At 39.6% G+C, this 24,908-nt stretch overlaps 1 protein-coding gene across 4 annotated transcripts in view; it reads left to right on the top strand.

Moving 5' to 3' along the window:
• Positions 1–74: 74 nt before the first annotated feature.
• LOC105678973 (uncharacterized) overlaps positions 75–24,908 on the top strand; it is a 65,092-nt gene continuing 40,258 nt past the window's right edge. The window contains exon 1 of one of the 4 annotated variants that reach the window (XM_012378736.2): positions 75–459. In XM_012378736.2, the coding sequence (XP_012234159.2) occupies positions 320–459 (140 nt within the window). In that variant the 5' untranslated portion in view covers positions 75–319. Of the gene's footprint in view, positions 464–21,305; positions 23,123–24,908 lie in introns of those variants that run through there. The other 3 variants (XM_012378735.2, XM_012378738.2, XM_012378737.2) reach the window with 3 other exon arrangements.

Raw genomic sequence — 24,908 nt, 5'->3', positions numbered from 1 at the left:
GTTTCAGTTTTGACATTTGTCGTATAGATGGCGACAGCAGCGCGATTTAATAACTTGTGCGGTGAACCAATCACAGCAGTTGTCAAACGGAGGGCGCTGATTGTGTATGCGTGCGTTGTGTCAAAGTCGGAGCGAACGACCCGCTCTGCGGGATAACAGCGTCCCCGTTGTCGATTCCGTTGTCGTCGTTCGTGTCTCGCGGCGTGAATCGTGAAAGCGTGCGAAATCGTAGATTCGCATTGCGTCGCCCTCGCGCGCGTCCGCGGCGATGCCGATCACGGAACGGCGCGTCGCGATCTCGTGAGTGCACACTCGTCGCATGTACAAGCCTGTCGCGAAACTGAAGAGGACCGGCGGCGACCGGAGCCATGCCGCGGCGCATCTCTCCACGAACGAGACGAACGTCGACAGCGATGATGACTCCACGTCGTCCTGTCAGCTAGGACACGCCGTCGCCAAGTAAGTAAGTGCTAAATCCAAACAGTTTTTTTGCCTTATTTTGTCGCAAGCGCAAAGTTTTTTCGCGACGCCGTTCACCATAATTCTCGCTACCGTTGCGATACCAAAGTGAATGTAGACACGGAAGCTTCGGCGTGTTCCTTTTTCTCATCGATTCTATTTTGATTTCGCTTCGTCACTATTAATAACAACTAACTTTGTATTGCAAACGGTAAGTGTCGTCAATTGACATGCGCAGTGCAAGGATTAATTTTATCTAGGAGAAGACGGGTGGCGAAAATGCCTTGTATCTTGAGATTTAAATGCGTTACCTATGCCAAGCTGTCGCGTGTCTATTCTTTATGATTCTTTATCCACATTTCCGTATACATATTTTAAGAGCGTCACGCAAGAAATCAAAGTTGCACCGGCGTGCGCCGTTCGCGTGTAAGGTTATGCATCCCCTTCCACCCTCTTGTCTCTTTATTCTCTTGCGCTTATTGTTGCTATATTTTATTACCTCGAACGCAATTCTTCATAAACACGTTTGAGATATATACAACATACTTTAAAAGATTCATGAAGCTGAATATAAAAATAATATTTGTTTCAATTTTGTGAGGGTTATGCAAATGTAATGAATTTAATTTATCTGACTTAACTAATATTGTTTCTAATATTACTTACATATTTTATGATATTAGCAAGAATAAAAAATTTATAAATTTTTAAAAATATGTAAATGTACATGAGTATCGAGATATATGTAAATAATAATTAATTGTATATAAATATCGAGGAAATATGAAAAATAAGAGGGAAAAAAGGGGACGAGGGGTTAAATAACAATAAAAAAATCAATTTTTAGCACGTGATGCATTGCGAGTATTATATTATTATACGGCCTTTTCGCCTTGCACGTACAGGTGGGAGATCGATGCGGCTTGCGTGCCTTTTGACGATCTCGATGCAAAATCTCGACTTAGAATTGGTTAACAAAACGTGAGAAGGTCAAGGATTTTTGCGTGACCGTGTTTCTGTAACGGAAAGGACGAGACTTATCTTGTAATATTTTTGGTTCACACAATTCGAGACCATTCGCGAAAATAAACCGCACTTCATGTTTCAAAGATCAAGGTTGGATTTTAATTCGAAATTTTACAACTAAAATCTAAATTTTAAATATTAAATTTAAAACTCATTTTAAACCCGCTGATAATTAAACCCGAGGCGAAGAGTTATTTTTTTTATTGAAGAATCTGGAATCTTTGAATGGTGTGAATCGAATATGTAATAAAATCTTTATTGATGTAGTAATTAAGAAAGAATATCGTAAAATACATTTGAAAGAGCTGACTGAAAGAGAGAGAAAGAATTACATAAAATTACTATTATAATACTTTAATATTTTTTGATATAATGTGATAACAATTTTTTATAGCAGCTTTTAAATCTTATTAATCCTTTTTTATTTATTCAATAATACAATACAGTATTGAGTATTAATTTATCAAAATCTTTTAATTTTAATTTTTAATTATCTCAACTGTGAAAATTTCCGTCAAATATTTTTACTGCCAAATATTCATTTCTCAGACAGTTTGATGTGAAAAAATAAAGCGATAATTTCGCGTTATTCTGTATATACTCAAGTGTAAAGGATAAACACGCGCAAATTATCGAGTGTAACATCTATTTGAAGCAGACGTATCGATTCTGCGCAATAATGTTCCCGTCCGGCGTTACGCATTAATCAAGGCATTGTCGCACAGGTTCAATGATTTGCGAGAATGAGAACTTTCTGCATAGAATTTCATTACGTGAACAATAAGAATCACACATGTCCGTCAGGTGATCGGCGCGACGACGAAGGTCGGTGACCGATGAACTCTGACCGTATGCATGACGTCATCGATCGTGAGCTCTAACCGCGGAATCTATTTTTATTCTAATGAAGGTGTTACAGATTCATCGACGTGTTAACGTATACGAGAAAAATAAATTTTCCAATTATTTGTTCGTTGTGAACTTTTCCTGACGAAAGATATCTTATGCTAGAAATAAAAGATTTTTGCGAATTAAACTTGTCAGAAGTATAAATGGAAAATAAAACTTTGTTTTTAGATTAATTACTGTTAGCTTTACTTAGACAAATTTTAGTTGAGACTTCCTTGCAGATATTTAATGTAAAAAGTTTGCACCATAACAACTAATAATCTTCTTCATTTTCGTTAAGCTAATAGGAGGAGACATGGAACAATATTATTTGAATGGAATATTTTGTAATGTATTATATATATTAATATATTTAGCAAATTGTAATATGCCAAATATTATACTATTGTATGATTTATAATTGCTTGCTAATATTTTATTTAGTTGCTATATTGATCAAATTCAAAGATTTTAAGAAAAAGTTATTTAAAATAACTAAAATATATTTATTTAAAAAACGAAGGCAAATATTATTCGTAATTTAACGTGTGGATGAAGCTGGCGTATTATTTTATGGAAATTTATAAATTTTGAGAATTTTGGTTTTATTTTTAATATTTTATTATTATTCATAATATAAATTTTTGTTAAAATGTTTAAATATATTATATACAGAATCACGCGAAACACTCTTCACTGTTTGTTTTATTTATCAGAAATTATAGAATCATTAAAAAGAAAGTCAGAATGCCCAATAGCTTTGAGTTTTCAAAAATAATATATTAGCTTTATATATTTACTATTACAAGATTTTTATAATGACATTTTTGGTAATTAGAACAAATATAAAAATTCACAAAATTAAAAAAAGATAAATATATTTATAGCGTTAAAATTTACTATAAATTTCTATTTGCTAAAAATTTAGTAAACGATTTGCAAGATGATTTTTTAAAATTGATTTTAGTTCTTTTTCTTTATCGCTCGCTGTTTTTCACAAAATTTTACTATTATACATATATGTTGGTTTACAAAAGTTCGCGTCCGAGATGGAAAAATTGCGAAAATAATCATGCGAACGGATGTTACGCCGAAATCGTAGTTATGTATTCGTAATTTCCGTCGTATCAGAATTTATTTTCCCCGGTGAATGTTACTCAAGAGTGGGCTGAATATATCCGGCATCGATAATTTCCGCTAGTCATCACTTGATCCCTCGCGGCGCTGACTGTCACATTAAAGTTGGATTGAAGCGACTTGTCCCGTTATCGATGTGTTATACATTGTTTTCCATATTTTGGCGAGTGTACGATAGCAAACGTTTATCGTATCCGAAAGTGACCGTATTGCAAAAATGATGCTGATAAGAATTTCCGCGAAAACTCTGATTATGCACGCGGAAAATCTTCGCGACGTATGTACGGTTTATGAAAGTTCGCGTTCGGGAGTGAAAAACGCGGGAAGATCGTGATCGATATATATATGTATGAACAAATTACGCCGAAATAATTGTGCCTTGCAATTGTCGTCACGTCGGTCGCGTATGTGTTTGAAATATTTAAAGAACTTGGACGTGGACTTGAATCGAGAGTCGAGAATACTGTAGTCGCTAAGTGACCATGTTAGACAGCGGTAAATCTTGATTTTCTAGTCGTATTATATACTACGCACATACGTGTTATTGCAGCTACACACGGTGAGTGTTAGAAATTAAGTTTCACTCTTTTCACGACCGCTCTTTTTTACATTTTCTGTGCAGACTTCTTCGATATGTTTGTTTTTTTAATACGAAAATTTTACATACACGTGACTTTATAACCTATTAGTGAATTCATAACCTATTTTTTGGTATTTTGATTTTATTTTTATAATCGTTTTATAGCTCTTAACAGATAAAACGAATAACATTTTTCTATTATTTTATTATATATGTATTTAAATATTATAAAACGAGTGGTACAAATAAATAATGATAGAATATTTTAAAAATAATTTAGGCTTTTCGAGAAAACTATATTTATATATCAAGTGAAAGACTCATAAAATTTCAACAACTTTTTAAATCTAACAAAAGAAAATAAAATATTACAAATATATATACAAGAGAATATTAATACAAATATACAAAAGATAATAAATTCTTGTAGCATAAATTTCAATATGCAGCGTAAGCCGGATATCTCAGTTTTTCCGCAATCGGTTTTTTTCCCCATTTATTGATTAAGATTATTCACATTTTATCTATCAGAAACTATATATAACATTAAAAATAAAGTAAAAACTCAATAGTTTATTATTATTATTACAAAAATAATTATGCATAGGTATAAACTATTATGGAAAGATAACAAATTATTATATTTATAAATTTTTATTAACTTAAAACATAAGTTTCCATGAGATGATATGCCAGTTTTACATGTAGCCTAATTTAACAGTTTAATTATTTTATACTAGTAAACTTATTGTCCATATATCGTGGATTAGCGTGCAAATTTTTGATGAACATTTTCGAAGAAGATTAAATTCAACAAAGATTTTGTATCGAATTCTTTTTCACTGGACGTGGAATATTCTATATGATTATTTCGAGCCAAGTTCGCGCCTGGTTCATTCTCAAATCACGGGGGAATTGTTCTGTGAATTCCATCGAGGAATTTCACATCACGTATTCCTATGCAAATCGCATACAAAGAGTTCATCGGATGGACAGCTAACAATAACGAGTTATATATATCATCTTTCGATGGATCGTGACATTTCAACAATTCATAAAAAAGGTTATCAATTCCTATCCAATAATTGATACATTGTGCAAATATGACAGGATAGTATTTTTATATGAGAACCAGAAGAATATAAATGAACCAATTTTTTGGGGGGAAAAGTTTGTGCAACAGTTTGAATTGATAAAATTGTAAATTGTTTATATAAAGTTTTGTCAATGCTTTATTTTAATATGGATATTTTGCGTGCGTTATATATTGCACCAATCTTTAAATTACGCTATTTTTATCGGACACGTATTTTTGTATAAATTTCATATCGCAATTCCCCCGCATTGTGTATGCTTAAAAATGTCTTGCTAACGCAGCATTACTTCCCGTTGCATAGCTCTTTTGATACGACTTTTAGCTTCCGTCACAGAAGCTTCTTCTTTTGCGAATCATTAACGGTAATTAGCTCGTATTTAGCATCGACCGTGTTTCCTTCTACAAAAAATTCTCGCTCCATCAAGCGATAAATCTCTTCCCGGTTTTCGTGGGAACGGCGCGTATTGATTTTTCAATAAACGCACTGCTTTTTTCTCGCGCACCGCCGACAAGATCTCGACACCGTCAATATATCACATCGAAACCACTGAATGCGCGTATGTATTTATCGCGAAAAGCTCCGGGCGTTTGGGGTTGCAGGGGGAGGGAGTTCGCCGATCGACGCGCGATGGTTTCACTGAGAGCGTATTTCAGTCCTGGTTGGACTCACAAATAACATAAACGGTGTGGATGTTCCACATGTGAAATTGCACGTCGCTGAGTTTTCAACGAGAGCTTTTGCACCTTGCGATAGTTAAAGAAATGATATATGTATTTCACTCTCTCGTACAATGGAACGGAAAAATACGCGACCCACAATGCACCGTCACAATGCTGCTTCAGGCGACCAAACAGAGTCGGGATATGTAATATAAACGAGTGTCGGATCCGCAACGCGTGTTCGAATATCCTAGAAATCAATTTCATATTCGGTAACGTTGTAACATAATTTGACCGATGTTGAAGCACTTTTCGAGCTGTGCATTTTTTATCAAATTTGCAAACTTTGAGTTATTAATTTGCTTGGAGCAAAATGAAATTGGAGTTTTTAATCATTTTGAAATGCACATAAAGCGTACTTTGCATGGGCGCAATGTCCACACGTCTGCGTTGAATGTTTTGCGCAATAAAAAATTTTGCATATCCAGTGAAACTAAAACAGGCTGTGTAAAATATTTCCAGTTACTGTGCACCTGCGTATTTGTTTCTTTTTCTCGGACCGAATTAAATTTGTAGCTCGAGACTATCGCGATTCGCATTCGACTGATATTAAGGCAGCATTAACACAAACTTTGATTCTCATTTCAACTGCAAATGGATTTTCCTTCGGCTGTCGATAAGTGGATTTTACTAGGGTTTTAATTCTGAATAGGTTTCATTCAATCAAAATCTCACCTAGGAAAAATCCACTCCAAATTGTTCAAAGAATCCGTAGATAAAAGGAAGCCTGTGGTACCGCCGAGGGTTAATGAGTAGCTCATTCAAGATGAAAATCATAGCGATGTCAGGATATTTCATTTGGCGACTGTTATTCGGATTAGTGCGCTCCAAATACGTCATTTATCGAAAGCGCGCGTATATACGCGTGCAATTTCCTTCGGTTGCATTTATCGCGGAGTCTGCATATGCCATTTGCGGCGATTCCCGGCGTCTATCGGTTTTCCGTGTGTAAAATCATCCGACGTATTTCTAATTAAAACATCACTCTTGCTGAGAGGTTAATGGATAGGCGTTTCGAGAAGGAAATTACAGTTGCATCTGCTGTAATTCACAGGTGCTATTTGTACAGCTTGTGTTTATCTCTGAAAATCAGCGATTGATACTCGAGCTACAGAATTTTCTCGTCGGTATCGAGAGATTTTTTTATCGAAAATAATAGTCGTCGTTCAGAGTTCAACTTTAAATACATCTATAATCCTGGAATTAATATTTCGGTAAAGCCAAGTTTTAAAGCCTCGAGAGAAACTTAAATCTTGCCGATTATCATAATCGACGATCCCTCGCGAAATTGTCGACGTTCGAAAACGATACTTAATCGTTTCGTTTGTGAACTAAACGCGAATATGTAAAGTATAAATTATACAGCGCTTTTCTCGCGCGCTCGCCGTAACTTTCGATATCGCGATATCATCTTCATTTGTCATATTAATGCCATGCGTTATTTCGAAAATTATACGCGTTCGCGATAGCGCTGCAGATTCGACAAGAAATCGGCCATTGACATTCAGTGCGGTATGAGTCGGATCGTAGCTTGCATACCCGCAATTCACTCCGGCTGCCTTCATCGTCAGGCAGACTATGTGTCTCATTCACACAGCGATTCCCGGCATTCTATCGGTTTTCCGTGTAGACGGTTTCCGACCATCACGCAGCTCCGTTCTATCGATCCGCAGCAGCCAGGCATTCTGCATCTCTCCCTCCTCCTGGCGCGCACACACACACACACATGCGCGCGCGCGCACACACACGTAAGCCTTTCCTTTCTCTCTCTCTCTCTTCAACCCCTCGCGGCCTCCCCCTCGCGTCCCTCCCCCGCTCATCTATGCGCTTCTATCCGCGTTACACCCACGCCGCTCTTCCCCTCGTCTTCCCCCCTCAATCCCGCAGACTCGATGTACCTGGGCGAGGAAGCGGGTTCCTCAACCTCCGTTTCTCCGTCATCTATCGGGACACGTGAGCGGCAACGAGACGGATCCCGTTATAGCGATCTCCGCCTGCTCGGCGCGATAGACATTTTGATGTTGTTCGCGACGTTGTCGCGCGGTTAGAATTGGATTCTATCGCGCGGATCGTGCGGCTCGTAAAGCTCCTCGCATGTGTGGAAATCCGTCGAATTGTTTCGCGTTGCGATAAATGCGCGGAGTACATTTCCGACAATCGCATCTCCGAAATGATGGCGAATTGTAAGCGTAATCGAGATATACGACCCGGCTAAAAATATAATATATCGCGCTAATTGTGTTGAATTTTACATGAAATTCGAAGTCACGCGAGTTTCGAAATTGCGCAGCTTTTTCCGACACATTACGCGCGAAGCTCGCGTTAGAAGAGAAACAGGTGCAGCGACGATGATCCGATTCGCGCTCTTTATTGTTCGCTGCAATGAGAAACGAACGGAAAGTGCATTAACTCATCGCAGCTGCGTCTTCTCTGCGCTCGTTACTGCGCTTCTCCTCCATAAACTCCGCGGAAACGTCGCAATTGCATTGTACTCGTAATATAATTCGCGACTATCGGAGGGGACTTCTCCGTCTCGCACAGCTTGCATATTCTCCCGATTCGTATTCCGATGTCTCTCGCAAAGAGCAATGCGCGGCGAGCTCTGTAGGAAATAAAGTGCCATCCGGCGCATTCTTAATGCAATTTCTTGCCGCTAAAAGGAAATTCGCTTTTTAGACGGGATTCGGGACGAAAAAGGATTCTACTGATGTTCGGTACGTCGCGCAAACACATATCAACAAGTGAAGTGCACAATGTTGCATTCAGCAAGGATTAATATTTTATTTGCACTAATTCATATCCGTGATATAAACAGTCTACATTTCTGCAACATAATGCGCATTTAATAATAGGATAATTGTTATTGTTGATACAGCAAATTATGCTTTTAATTAATTTTTAATTTTTAAAGCTATTGTTATTATTCACTTTATCTCTCCGGCGTTTGCGAGCTCTTTTTGTACATTTTGTCAACTGACATTTTCATAAACGATACATTTTATAAACAATTTACTTTCTCGCCTCCGAACGTGATAAAATAGCCGATGTCACTATATTAAACGTTCATGTGGATCTCGTTCGTCAGCGTTAGGGTCTTGGCATCTCATACATCATTCTATCAAGACTGTCTTAAGAAAGAGGTTGTCTCTTCATGAGAGACTTTCCTGAAGTGACTTCGTGCATTCGCCTTTGTGTCGAAATTGTTTTGCTAATTCTCGTCGAGTGACACTTAGACAAGCTTCCGGAGCTCCTCGCAGAGTTTTCGGGTAATTAAAAAGCTCAGTTAGGCGAACTTCATCTGCTAGAGTTCTTCTAACGTTTATTTATTCAACATTCCACTTTAAAGAATTTCCATCTGATTTCTTATTTATTGCTATTAACATTCCGTGCTGAGTATGCCTTTTTTTTGACATCGGCGAGAGTTTAAAGATGGCAGAGTATAAAAAGGAATGTTTATTGCAAAAATTTTTACAAGAATCTTTATCACACTTATTTTATACTTTTAATTTTTAGTGGGTGCAAAAAGATGAGATAATATTTTAATACTAAAATTCAAAGTAATCTTCTGCCTCGATTTTGCGGGATTCACCTTTAATCCTTTCAAGCGTCTCGGACGGTTGCCACGCTTCAGCTGACATTCTCGATATTTTCGTAGCTTCCAGATTCTAGAATGCAGTAGGTCGCCCTTTTATTTATAGGAGCCGACGGTGTCAACGGCCCAGACGATTTACTTGTCGAGCTCGCCTCTGAGCTCGCCTCACAAGAGGTCCGCGATTATTCCTAGAAGCAAGGGAGCGCATGCTGCTTCCCGCGTAACTTTCGGTCCTGTTCGTCAGAACTTTATTCAGAAATCCTGCATCGCATCAAGCTTCGTTGGAACGATCGCGGAAGCTTGTTTTACGATCGCGAGTACAGTTCCTATTTCTTTAAAATACTGCAGTATTCTTTTAACTATCGCGTGATTTAAAATGACGGAAAATAGAATTCCTTTTTTTTTAAGATTTGCTTTATTGTGCTCGTTTAGAAAGCTCCGGTTTCTCTAAGATTTCAAATGTGATTATGTAATATTCAACGGCTCCCGTGTATAATGCATTTATGGATCCGCCGCCCACGAGCGCGCGTCGCATACGCGAGTTTCGCAATGGCGACTTTTGACCGATGACGACGGCGAGTTAGGTAACTGACGTTGCAAAGTAAGTCACCCTTTGCCAAAATATCATTGGATAATATCGAGAACGAGTACCGATCAGTCTCCGATCGGCTCTGCCGACGCGACGACCGTTTTCTCACCTTCAAACTTCGCTGATCTCGGTGATCATGGGCGACGTGTGTTCCATCTTGCGCGTAATTGAGGGATCGGTCCAGGTTGACGAGGACGCGGAGAGCATCCGGCGAAAGTGTTCGACGGCGCGAAGCGTGACTCTCGATCGCGAGATCACGCCCGCCGATCAATCCTGCGAGAGTTTTCTCGCCGACGAGCCGGTTCTCCGCGATCTTCTGCGCGGAATACCCACCGAGCACGATCTCTGCGAGGTCGCGTGCACGATAAATCGCCTGGTATTCTTCTACGTCATCATCAGATGGATCAATCTCGAACTATGGGCCCTCGTGGGCGGCTAGCTCTTACGCCGCGTGATGAATCCGCGAAGTTGTACGAGCAATTTGGAAAAGTGCGGAGTGTTGTCCGGGCTGTTGGATTAAATCGCTCGGGAAAGATTCTTGGATAGTTTTGTTTTCGTCAGCGGGAAAAATGGCCAAAAAAGAAGTTTATTTAATACGATTGATTTGAAATTACTGGATAATTGTGAGATAACTTAATTGTGGGTGTATCTCGATCGAGCTGCAGGGGAGATCCAGCGAAATTTATGGTCGCATGGTTATTTATGAGGACTGCGCTGTTATCTCGAAAATTAATTTTGCCATGCGATATATTTACGACTTTCTTCAATTTACTATTCCATTTTTCGTCGTTTTCTGCATAATTGAAAGTAACGCTGAGTCATGAATTATTATTGTTGAATAATAAATACGTTGATGCGTGTCTCTGGAATTTTTAATGCAATCACAGAATGTTTTCTTTCCTTTTTGCTCTTTTCAGAATACTGATTTTTTACGCGATAATATTTCCCTTTTTAGAAAAATGTTGTTGTGAGATGATAGTGTGTATTTTTAAATGAGAAAGTATCTTTATTTACGCAGGGGGAAACGAAACACATTAAATTGCGCATCTGTTGACACGCGCTATCCACATAATAATTATAATAGTTAAATATTTTTCTGAATATGATAATTAAAAGTCTAATTTCAAGTGAAAACGTGCTGACAAAATATAACATAGCGAAGAAGAAATTTTCTGATTCCGTGAAACTCATAAAAACTTTACATTATTGTACAACAGTCGACAGAAGTGGGGAAAATATGTAAAATATCCATAAACATTAGGAAAAGATAACAAGCGTATAAAACTTCCTGTGGAATTATATATTCTTGCGAATAAAACTGCGTTAATAACTACGTTCGCACGAACTGGCGCATACGTTATGTAAGAGTAACACTATAAATAATTTGTTGCAACATATTTTACGTCGAGCGTTCATGTGTACCGATTTCTTCGGCGCTTGAATATATTTTTATCTTATGGCGGGCACACGTTCGCACGAGCAAATTCGCATTAAGGTTGCGCGAACGAGAAGGAATCATACGATTCTCGGATTAATGACGTGATTTTATTTTCGTACGGCTGAGTGACAATGTTCAGTGACTTTTCTCAGAGCGTGAAAACTCTCGCGTTATGTAGAAACATTTGTAAAACGAGACTTATGTATTGTGTTTTATCGTCCGTCCGACAAGAAAGATTCAAGAAAGATAGATCTTTCTGCCTTTCATGTAGGGGAAGGTGGGGTAAGACGGACCCCCTAAGCGAAAATGGCTATATTTTTTATATTAATGACAAAAAATAACTGAAATTTAGCATGAAGAAACTGTAGAATGTTTATTATAAGATTATAATGTTAAATTTTCAAAATTTGCAAAAGTTTGAATTATTATTAAGATTTTTAAAAACTTAATTTTGGTCCGTTTTACCCCATGAGTGGGGTAAAATGGACCATCCCATGGGGTAAAATGAACCAAGCCGAAATAATATGAATCAAGAAATAATTTAACTGATCAACTCAAAATCAAAACTATATATTATTTATTAAATATTTTTGAATAAGAATAGAAATTAATTTAACATTAATCATTTTATTATACACACAAATCTTTAAAATAATTATAATCTTTATAATTTTTAACGTTTATATTAAATATAACATTTTAAAATAAAGCATGTAAATAAAATAAATAATTATTATAAAATCTGTTTTTATTTGGAGACATTATTTTCAATAAATTTCAAGTTTCTTCTACTTTTAACAGTGCGTTTTTTATTTTTCATAGCTTTTTCTAGTAAAAAAAATGAGATGTAAAATATTTCTCAAATCAGAGCAAATATATAAGCAGAAAACTATAAGTAGAAAGTATAAGTAGAAAATATAAGTAGAACAAATATATAAATTGGTCCGTTTTACCCCATTTAAATTGGTCCATTTTACCCCACATAACAACATTAATATTATCTTATTTTTATTTACCTGTATCAAAATTATTTTTTAAATGTAACTGATGAAATATTACTTCTAAATAACCAGAAATATGGAACTTGTAGAAAAATTTAAAAATATTAAGTTTTGCAATCTTAGTCACTTAAAATGTAATACTAAGAAATTAGATCACGAGATCTATTTGCAAGAATTTGACGTTTCTTTATAAATAACTCACGATAGTCTTATGATATAATGACGTAATTTTTAAACAGTTAAAAAGCATCAAAAAGGAAATTAATTTTATGTTTATCCAGCAGATAGAGGTACTTACTAATAAGATCTAGCAAATGGACCATTTTACCCCGCGGTCCGTCTTACCTCACCTTCCCCTACAAGTATTTTTAGTCAACTGATGTGACCTGATCTTTTATGTTTAACTTTTTGCTTTTTTTTAAACATCTTTTTTTCTGAATCATTTTTTGCACATAGTGTAAATTGCTTTTGGAAGTATAACAAGAATAGTTGTTGGAACGAAAATTTTAAATTATTTATTAACTAAAAAAAATGAAGAAAGATTTATTAACTAAAAAAAATGAAGAAAGAAAGACAAAGTTTGAGATAAATTATAGCTTGTTGAGGATTGATTAACTAATAAAAATTTAATATAGATTTGTAGATAAGATTCTGTGAATGCAATATCAAAGAACATTTTCTTCATTAAATGGAATTTTAAGTATTTGTCTTTATAGTGAGATATAGTATGATTCATTCGAAAATTACGAAAGTAAAGATCGCGCGAGGACGCCTCGGCGCTCGAAAACAAGTTCGTCCCACGTTTCTCCTATCGGTACCTCTAATTCGAGAACAATGCCTGACGCCGTTTTACGAAAATTTACTCCGGAAATATTGATCGGCTATTTGCGCAGCGTTGTGTAACATAATAGGACTCCTATTCATGGGAATAATATAGCGTACGTAATAACAGGAAATGCGGACATCGCCGGATGTAATGTCATCTATATGATATTACAATATCGTCGGAATAGCATGAGAACGTATCTCTCTCGTGGCACGCGTGAAACGCAGTATAAATTAACTGTTTCTTTTTTTAAACATAGATGACCTCACGCCGAATACATTTTATTCCAGAGCCGTGCGCGACATATAATTATCTCGATTCACGGGAGGCTGATACATTTATCCTGCGAGATACATTCGGCGCGTTTACACGTATCTACAATTTTCAAGCCGCTCACACATCCTAGTCGCGAAGTAACGAATTTACGGCGATACGCAGCGCGCATAACTATGTAGAAATTCAGCGCGAATTCGAAAGTGCAAATTTGTTTAACGCGACGTTATCGCGCTGCAACCCGATAGCCACCGAAACGTCATTTCCATACTACGCGTTTCACAGTCCAATTACGGTGTTATGATATCCGTCCGCGAAATTATATCGAAATCACAAACACTCGCGGTTGTTTGCGCGCTGAATTTCGCAGAAGCGCGGCATATTAACGCGTCGTTTACCCGTCTATTGTATATCGTTGCCGCGCGCGAAGTTCACAGACCGGGCGCGTTTTGCGCCCAGCTCGACCGTGACGATGACTTACGCTTCAGATCCTCATGTGGGATCGTCGTGTGGGATCTAGCGGGGTGACTCAGCGACCAGGATGCGAGGGGACTTCACGCAAAGCTTTGTAGGCGTGCGTCTGCGGTGGGAAAAACGCGCGCGATGCTCCCGTCGTGCGTTTTGCCTCGCTTTTAAGCCGACGACGTGACGCGTGTTTATGGCCATTTTAACTCAGCGGCGTCTCATTAGAGCGGATGATCCGCCGGTGCCCCTCGTTTAAAAAAACGCAGTAGCCGCGTTTTAAGCGAGTTTGTTTTAACGGCGATGCCACGTTTCGCGGCGCGAAATATCTGCGCCAGTTTTTCCACCGAAACGTATCTTGTTTCTCTTCATTGAATCCCGGCGGTGTATTTCATAAAACACGTCTGTCCGCTGCGTTAAACTTGCAGCTTCTTATTTACAGCGAAAATGTATTTCTAAATTTTCTGTGTACACGCCGAAAACTTTTCGCATTTTACTTCGCGCTCTAACTATTCGAACAATAGCGTCACCGTCGTGCTTTATTTTACGAAAGCAATTTGTGCGAAGTCTAATTTCAAAGACTACCAGCATTCCAAAGTGCAGATATATCGTCGGAGGGTGGCCTATTTCGAGAGATTCGTTGCATCTCGTGTCTGGAACTTGCGCGATTTAATTTTCAGCTCGTCCTCGATTTGTCATTCGATGCATTGTCGGTAACACGTGAGTTATCTTATCCCGGAGTTCATGCTACATTAAGTAAGAAATTTATTTCACGATATCGTATACTTAAAATAATGCAGTTCGATGCCGAATAAGCAGCGACGCGTGTTGTTAATCTTCTGTAACATTAATTTTAAAACTATCATAGATTATTTTAAAAAATCTCGTAACTGAAAGTAATATATCAATATAATTTTTTTTTTTTAATAGAGGATGACGGTATTTGAATATAAGCTGATATTGACAGTTCAAAAAATTGTGAAATAACCTTTTAAAAAATTTTATTAATATTATGTCATAAAAAATAAAATGAAACGATAGCGAGGATGAGCCAAGATTAACTCGGGATTGGGGACGCCGCGTCGATACCAATATTGGCGATGTTACAGAAACGATCGTGTCGGCGACATGCCGTACCTCGCGTGACCGAGCAGGTATCTCTGACTTTTGGAGAATTTACAGTTGCCCGAGAGAGCGGCTCGACTCGAAGGTTCAAGGATACTGCGGGGAAAAAGCGTTCTGGGCAATACGAATCGGCGCGCCGTGAAAAACTCGCGCGAGAAAGCGACGAAATTTATTAGGCCGCGGTGCTGGTGTCATTTTTTACTCCGGCAACACGCGATATGAAGATAAGTGGCGGCGCGCGAGGGGACACCGCGACTCTTCTTTCACTTCTTCGCATCCCGACGAGTCTCGAAACGCGAGACTCTTTCGCGAGTATAACGAGAGTAATGACGCAAGCGCGAATTATCCGAGACTATTATTTATAATCCTCGGACTGTAATCCCCTTTAATAACGCAGTCGTCCATCTGACTTTTCTTTATTCATGACTTTCCTTTTTAATCCGTCTTCCATCTCTTTGCAGCTTCATTATTCCATCATTTTAATCTTTAGCCTTCGTTTCCTTAGCCGCGTATCTTTTTAACGTGCTTTAGAAACGCTTTTGTTTTTAGTAATCTTTGAAATTGGTTTCTCCTACGTTTTTCCACGAGTCACGACATTCATTTTTATCTGTCGTAAAAATTGTAGCGTAGGACACGAAAAATGACGAGCACATTAGTCATCGCTACTATTTGTTCTCTCATTTGTCGGAATATTCTCGAAAATAATTGGTTCTCTCTTATTATTCTATATTGGTTCATTATTTTGTTATAATGTCGTCCTCGAAATAAGATTGATTCGGCTCACGTTATTAGGGTTATAAGCGAAGTTCTAGTGCTTCTAATTGTAATTGAAACTTTGATACGAACGCGTGCAAATGAACTATATCAATCGTATGTCAAAGTAAGCTGCGCACTTACCTCGCGCGAGCTTTGCCATATATTTTCCTTCCCCTATTTTCGTCCTCTCGCATTAATGGAACAAGATGATGGTTATCCCCGAGGGAGAATATGAATGGAAGACGCTAACTTTGCTTTTAACATCAAATTTACCTCGCACGCACACATAAACACGTGTGAATGTAAGAGGCTTTCATCAATTGAATCGCTAAATATAAGAACCGTGAAGAATTTTTATCGTAGTCGCAAAATGAAGTGCACTTTATTGTCATTATCGCTTGATCTTTAGAAAATATGGAACATTTTAGATTCGATGTTAATGGAAACAAAAAAATATATTATTCGCGGCACATAATACATTGAAAAAGAATATATCACATAAATTTGCAAAAAATGTGTATGTATCAGCTATGATAACGTCCTCGTAGGATATCTCGCTGATCGATCACGTCCTGTTGGCGTGGAAGTCACATAGCTTATCAAAGTTTGAGATCGAATTTCACGCAGAATATTCACGTTGTTTACTAAATGATATAACATACCGAAGACTACATTTACATCTATATATTGGGTTAAATATCTCGAAGTTTTGCAGAGCGTTAATAATTATGGAAATTGAAATTGAGAAAATTTTTAAAGGATTAAAAATGAAGATATCTTTCATTTAATTCAACCATTTTAGCTCGCGTTAACCTTAGCCATCTATCAGCCATCAGCTCTCTATTTGAGTAGCACGTAAGCCGCGCACTGCATCGGTGCACTTTACTCTTGAAAACCACTCGGCGCGGTCGCACTTCGTGTCGTTTCGTGGCTTCGGCTACGAGCCAGATTTCGATAGACCAGATTAAATCCGCAGATGTACGTTTGTTGGCTCGTAATATATATGGAAAAGAGTAGTTGTTTGATTCGGAAATTCGCTTGAAAGCACAATCTCGAAATATTTCATTTTAATTGTGTATATTGATTGACACGCATATTTCGCGACTGATTGCCATTAATTTTGAAATACAATTTTGAACTTGTCAAAGATGTGATTATATAAATATAATTTTAATTCCGGAATTCTTACATTTTCGAACCTTATTTATTATTAGTATTTATTGGCATAATCGTTTGGCATTAATTTCAAATTAATCTTCAATTCCTTTATAATTTTTGGCTTGTGATTTCTCTCGCATAACTATTTTCGAATATTCAGGTCTTTCAATCTTTAGAAAAATTATATTAAACAGATGGTCTGTTTTATTTCACATTTCTTGAAAGAAATAATTGACTTTTATTTTTTAAAAAGAATGTTAATTTATATTTCTTCAGAAAATACGAGATTAAACATTATATTTCTTTAATTTCTCTTAATTTCTTAAGATCCCGGATTTTTAATTTCTCTTGCATATTTATGGAATATTAAATCTTTAAAAGGGTTTTACCAAAGAAACCGTCTGTCTTGTTTGAAACTTTTCAAAAGAAAAATTTGACTTTAACTGTTTTTACAAAGATTGCTAATTTACATTTCTTCAAAAAAAAAAACGAAAATACGAAAATGTCATATTCTTTTTAAAAGAGAATCTAATAAAGTAAAGATACTTTTCGACAAACTTGACTTGCGCAAGTAGGACATCGGATGCCTCACTCTTCTGTTCCAACGAGCGGATGATAATTATCATAATGCGCTCGCACTACTTCCTGTCGGTGCTCGCCCAGCGATACACGAACGCGCAGCCTGCAACTGCAGTCTCGTCCTTGTGCATCTCGGTCATGACGTGGCGTACGAAGCTCGATCGAACGTCCGAACACCCACGACCGAGCGAGAAAACTTTTCGTCCATCGTTCATTCGGGAATTTTTGTGCATTCCTTTATCCATTGCGTGTCCCAGATTCTATGGATTCTTTCAATTTGCGATAGATTTTTTTATAACGTAAATGTGAAGCGTTGATTTATTCGCTATATTAAGCGGCTGGAAATTTATAATTTCTCCGCTTCTCTATAAATAGCACGGCACATTCATCGTGCAATATTGTTAAATCACACATTTTTTAAATTTAAATTCTCCGATTTTTATATTGAAAATTTATAAACCGTTCGATAGATTCGTGGATTTTTTTGGCGATTCATATACTAAGAAGACATACTTCTTACGAAGAAGTGGCCTACGAGTCTACACGCTCCGAATAGATGTTGCTAGAACGATGAGTGTAGAATTTATTTTGAGTCGAGCCACGCGTAGAGTTCTTTGTAACCCTATCGCGCACTCTGTTGCGTCTATGTCCGATGTATTTCCTTCCGACAGCGAAGAAAAGTGTCATCAGCCACGATCTATAAAGCTAGCTTGACTCAGAGAGTTCCTACACAATTAATATAAAGAGGTTGCTTGATGAAACACGACGGTTTATGTTTACTTCTCAAACAATTTCTCCTTGAGCCTTTTAATATTGCGTTATTTATCAGCGAATAAAGATCGGAATTTATCGTAATGCTTTTCACTTACATTTACATTTAGATTACATTACAGTTTATTAGCATTACTTACATTTACGGCTGACTTGGGGATTTTTTTAATTTACTAAATTGCTTAGCGATAATCGCTTAAATACACGCGTTTGTTACGCGAATAACATAAAATAAATATATTGCGCTGTAAGCTCCCTTGAGAGCTTGTATCATCAACCTCAAGCTCGTTCTGGTGTAATTAATGGCTTCATCCTGCCGTGCAAGTTAGCGAAGGCACATTAAGGCGAAGGGAATAGTAGTGCTGTGAGCAGTGGCGAACGCGAAACTCAGTACTTGTTATCGCAGATCTGGAACTTTGGATACATGAGAAATATACATATGCATATCCAATAAATTGCTAACCACCAGTCATTAGCGCACTTGTGTTACCGATACAAGGAAGATAACCTTCTATTCTTATAAGAGCGTGCGAAATTAAGCACAACGGATTCTCGGACGAGCGAGTAAAATAAAATAAAATTGGAACGCTCGAGAAAAATGTAGTTCAACGTGTCGAACGCATTTTATATATAGAAATTATTAAGCAGTCCGCGGAGCAGGATTTTTCAGCGAATTCCAGGTCTTCGGAAGAATCTAGAACTAACTTCGCCGTAACAAATCTCACACAGTCACGCTCCGTTTATCGTCCGTACATTTAAAGCGTTAAGCGACTCCTTCGCGCGCCGGCATTTCGCCGCGTCGAGCTTAATGATTCGTCCCGCGGCCGGATTAATAGACCGTCCTAATTGATCCGTTACCGGCGCAATTGATCGAAATGTTTTAATTGCGATGCCGAGCAGCCGGGATGTGCATAACAGTTCATGCACCTGCGTGTACGTAGCAAAGCTAAGTCGATTACCCTTTATCTCAATTTACCCGTGATTTTTTTCGCCGCTTCCTTTTTTTAGCTCCGCCGCCTCTCGCAGCCTCTTTTAATCCTTCGCAGAGCCTCTTATCGATCCCGTAATCCATCCGTTTGGAAATATCTCGGGGAATAGGTCAGGCGCGCGCTTCGGCCAGGTAGCTGCGCCGAGAGGGGTTGAAAATAATACAGCGTGACGTCGGACACCCGACGGATTCTGCAGCGTTGCGTCACGGATCTACGTCCGCTTTTGATTTATCTCGGCCGGCTGCGATCTTGCGCGGCCGCGCTATCTATCGCCCGCCGAAAATTTCGCCCGACTTCCATCAGCGATAACGAGAGTGGCGCGCAATCGATCGATCTCGACTGAAGTAATTAACTTTGAAGCGCAGAAACGTGAGACATGCTTCTCAAATATTAACTGGATCTTTGCGACGCTTTTAAAAGCTTTCAAACACATGTCCGGCAGTGCACGTACTTGTCTTTTATGGAATTTAGAGATGTTGGTGGTGAAATTGAAAGACCAGCGAGCTTCGCGGAAAATTAGTCATTCTTTTAGTGTCGGAAAATATAAATAAACTTGCGAAAGCTTGTATACATCTCTGTTTTTTTTTTCGCTGCATCGTTTTATAATTGAAGTTGCTGGAAAATTGAAAATCTTCGTGCGAAAATCTAAACAATTCGCGTATACGAAAATAAATTCTGAGTGAAGTCAAATCTCCCGTGTTGATGCGAGAGTATTTATCTTCCGGACATTCATATATGATGTTTTGATCTCGTTTTATCTGTTCATTTTATTTATTCACTTTGATTTCTTTTTTTCCGATAGCTTTGATAATTTATAATAATCTCTAAGAAGAATAGCGAAAATTGGAATTTATGTTCGAATTTATGTTCGCGAATTGAAAAATGTTTCGTGTAGATTCTTTTAATTCACGAAGAGATTTGCAAGTGAAAAACTAATGACGTCGGCAAGCATCGTCGGAACGTTTCAGGCGTTGATTCTTTGTACATTGTGCCGATGTTCATTCATCGTTAATCAATGAGTTCGGACCCGAAGCGAGTTGCGTCCAGCTTGGATGAAATAATAAATATCGTGAAATGGCGTCGACACGAACGAAGTTGCCGCGGGTGTCATATTTTATATAACTTTCGTCCCACGGGTGTAACTTATTTTCATTCAAACGTCGCGGACGCGGTATATCAGCGTCTCTATGCATGTATGAAAGCTTGCAGCCAGCAGTGTCGCTATTATACGAGCAAACAGGTGTTCGCTTATTCCGGTGACGTCGTTGTCGCATCCGTAAACTCCACATGCTCGCACAATTAATGTCCGAACGGACGCGAATGGTTTGATCGCGTACTAATGTCCGTGCACGCTTTATGAATACTCGAGAGTGTCCCGATAATACAAATGGATTTGTTTACGTAAAATTGCGTAATTAAGCCGCGACGCGCCACCGTCAGAAACTGTATATTCCAAAATACGGCGCTCCGCTCAAAATACGCAACTATAGCAGATTCTCGGTAAAACAACATCGCGTAATAGGACGCTGTGCACACGTCGATATTCAAGGATTATTTTCGAGCAAACCGCGTTAAAATCGACAATCTCGAAATACCGGGGACGCGTGACGTATCCCCGTTCGTTCGCGCATCCGTTCGGCCGACACGTGTTCCTCAGCGTTTGGGGGGTTGAACGGCGAGGGTTGAAGGTACCAACCGACACGGTTCGCGGCACTGCGACACAGCGTTGCTGCGCCGGGGGGTGGCGCGGAGATGGCGATGGAAGTGGCGGGTGGCGGTGGAGGTGGCGGAGCCCGTGGCGGCGGCGGCGGCGGCGGCGTCGCCCGGTTTCATCCTCTCTCGCCGGAGTCAGTCGGCTGCCAGGCGCGACGCGAGTCAGTAGTGTCGGTGCGTACCAAGCCCGTCGTCGTCAACCTTCTTCGCTGCACTTCGGCCGCGGTCGGTCGATCCCGCTCTCGACGGCTCCTTCTCTTTTCCCTCCTCTCGTTCACGCGCGATCGTTACTCCGAGAGCGTTACCGCCGAGCGAGAGAGGACCAGCGGCGGCAGGTGAGAAGCGCCAAGACGCTGTCCGTTTCGTTTCCGGCGACACTTGACGCGCATGACGCTCTCGCCGCGCGACGTCTGTCATCCGCGGATGCTGCGCGGAGAAATGGAATAACGATACCGCCTCGCTAGAAGCTCGTTGACAGTTGGGAGCAGCGTGGATTCGCGCGAGCGGGCAAGCCACGGTGCTACGGAACATCTCGCAGAAGTTGAAGCGAGCGGATATTGTGCGCGAAACAAGCCCGAATGATAATTACATTGAGATTCAGAGAGAGAGAGAGAGAGAGAGAGAGAGCTTGAGATAAATCGAGGAAGATTATCGTGCTCCAGCTGGAGATAAATCTCGCGGTGCGGATGTTGCGCGTCTGGAAATCTAAAGCAGGATTTTGCATTAAGATTAAGGAGCTTGAATTAAATAGAGGACACGTAACACTATAGCTACAGCACTCACGAAAATTCTATACCCTACGAAACAGGTCAACAGTTTCGACAAACAAGTCTGCGATCAAAAATTCAAACGAGGCTTGATCGAAGTGTTTTCGCAAGAAGCAGTCGAATCGAGACATTTAGGCTTCGAAGCGACTCAAGACGGATCAACCTCCAGCAAGACAAATTAGCGGTGCGGATTAGTTGCGCAGATAGAAAATCTGCGTAACGATCACAGACTGGATAAGGCGCTTAAGCGGCTCAGGATAGCGAGATTAAACGGCTTAATTTTCGGAACGAATCGAGCCAACTGTAGGCCGAATAGGGAAACGCGTGCCCAACGCGAAAGATCAACTGACCGAAACGGGACGACCGATACAAGCGGCTTAGATTAATAGTCCAAGTTCGAGGCGAGTCAGCACGGATACTCGTAAATTCGATATCCCGGCACGAGACAACGCGCCGCGCGACCTCATAAAGACGCGCAATCAGCACAAGACGAGACAAGCGGCGGCGGCGGCAAAACGCGATCAGCCGGTCGTTGCACTTAGCCTGCTCGCTCCGGTAAATCTCCTGCGAACGCCTCCTCGCGATATACCGTTACCAACCACGACACGCCGATCCGACGAGGCCCCACCGCCTCTTACATCCGCGCGTGCGATAGCGGGAGGACCGTTTCGCGCCGGCTGCGAACCGGATTCCCAATTCCGCTTCTGTATTCAAACGAAAACGCCCCGAGCGCGCGTCCGCGCTCGAGTGGAGTTGAATTAGGCGCAGCCAGCTGTCGGAAAGCGTTCGCGACGAAGCGGCGATTAGGTCGCGCGAGGACAGACTTTTAGAAGGAAACGAGCGACTGGAAAGCGATCGAGCGATTTCCTTCGACCTCTCTCAGAACATCCAGGTGCTAATTCCGAACGAGTGAAAGAGTGTTGATCGCCGCACGGGAGGAGGACAGTCAGGTGGCAGGCGAGAAAATTCCCGCCGTCGTTATGCGCGCGCTGACCGAAGCGATGAAGCATCGCGCGATCAGCTGACTAGTCGAGCTGTTCGGCGGACGTACCGCTGATAAGGACGCTACCCAGGACAAACGATCCCAGCAACGCCCGTCGCCCACTTGCTCTGTCATGACTTTTGGCACGCCGTTCCACAGCGACAAGTCGCGGCTGGCCAGCGAGAGTTCCACTCGGTATGTACGTTCACGTTCGCCAAACAACGTTCGTACAATCGGATTTCATTAACAAGTCCCGATTCGGTTCTACATCTTGTTTTGAAACGCTGCAAATAATGCCGCAATACTTTTTCACAGTACACTTCGTATTTATAAGTTGATTGCAATTAAAATGCAAAATTACTTTTATCTCTCGATATCGCGTTATTTCAGCGAGCAAAATGTTGATTTGTCTAATTTTTCACGTGATATATTTATATTTTAAATTTGGGAGAAAGAGGAAAAAAAGATAATGCTTTAAATTGTATAAATAAATGCAATTTTTAAGAAAGAGTAATACAGCAGGTGATTGAATTGATTATGTTGAATTTCACCATAAATATTAATTGACAAGAATACGTCAAACTGTTGCGCGATTACGCATGCAAGTAGTATTGCTACAATAAGCAGCTTCTCACAAAGAGTGACAAGTGCGCAATCGGGATAAATGTTGATGTTTACACAACTTAAGGTCTCCGGCTCTTATATCGCACAAAAGAAAACGTTTGCGTTTGCTTTTAGTCGATGCATAAGGTTCGCTCGTTGAAAGGAAAGCGCGCTAAGCTGTCGTCCGTACTCCGATTTTCTTTCACACTTCGTTCTAGAATAACCAGACAGTGCATTATGTAAAATTGCTGTGGATATTGCTCTTTATTTGGAAAATTTCAAACGACTATTTGCTTATTAATCGCTTCGCACAATACGATTTGCTTAATTTGAAGCTCATAAAAATTTAAACAATCGTTCACCATTTGTGTGCCGTTTAAGAATTCACATCTGTTTCTACCGGAAGATTTTAATTTTTATTGCCTCGTTATTGGCCATCATTTTCTGAACGTTCTAAGAAAAACAATCATAGAAATGTATTGTGCTGCGAATATGTCCTTCAACGAGGAATGCGATATCGCATACAGAAACGCGACTAGCATCTCGATACTTCCTGTGAACAACGCACCTGTTTACGTGTTCCGAATTCGCGCGGACAAATTGGTTTTGCGTTGCGTTTCTGGTATAACATTTTAATCTTTATTTTTACCTTGATCATTATAATGCATATCATGTTTATACCATGACGAATCCTTCAAAAAAGCGATCATAAAGACGCATTTTATCGCGTCCTTCGACGAGAGGAGGACGATATCGCGTAATCGTGAGCAACATCTCGATACCCGTCGCGCGAATGTCGCGCGTTTGTTGTGAATTTACGTGAAAAAAAAAATCGATTTTGCGGGGCGCGTGCGAAACATTATGCACTGTGAATAAGAAAAGGAGCGAGCGCACGAGGAGGAATGCGAATGAGAAACGTGCGCAGTTCTCGGTGTTATTAACGCGCTTTGTTCGCGCGGCTCATAGCGGTCGTTGCAGCAGCTGCTGCTGCTGCTTTTTTACAGTTACGTAAAACTTACGCGGTGTCCAAGGGGAAATGATAAGTTTATTCGTAAAAAGAGGATCAACCGGGCCGCATAAATTTCCCGGTTCATCCTCGCCGGCCATATTTTCGTTAACGCTTAAACGATTCATTGCCGGCGCGAAAGCGGCGTGAAAACTCCGTAGAAATATATTCGACCAATCTCCCGCGTTTATTTATATATATATATATATATATAAGCAAAACAAATATTTTTACAGAGATTGAAATACATCTCTGTCGTGTTTATGCGCTCGCAGGAGAATACCGGTGTTTGAATAATTTAACGCTGAAAAATACCATAAATTGTGTCTACGAATTGAGAGGAATAAATTGGAGGAGTCTCGATACGCTACG

The sequence above is a fragment of the Linepithema humile genome, chromosome 3 (assembly GCF_040581485.1).
Source record: "Linepithema humile isolate Giens D197 chromosome 3, Lhum_UNIL_v1.0, whole genome shotgun sequence".
NCBI classification, from domain to species: domain Eukaryota; kingdom Metazoa; phylum Arthropoda; class Insecta; order Hymenoptera; family Formicidae; genus Linepithema; species Linepithema humile.
This window is presented reverse-complemented; position numbering and strand designations above follow the sequence as displayed.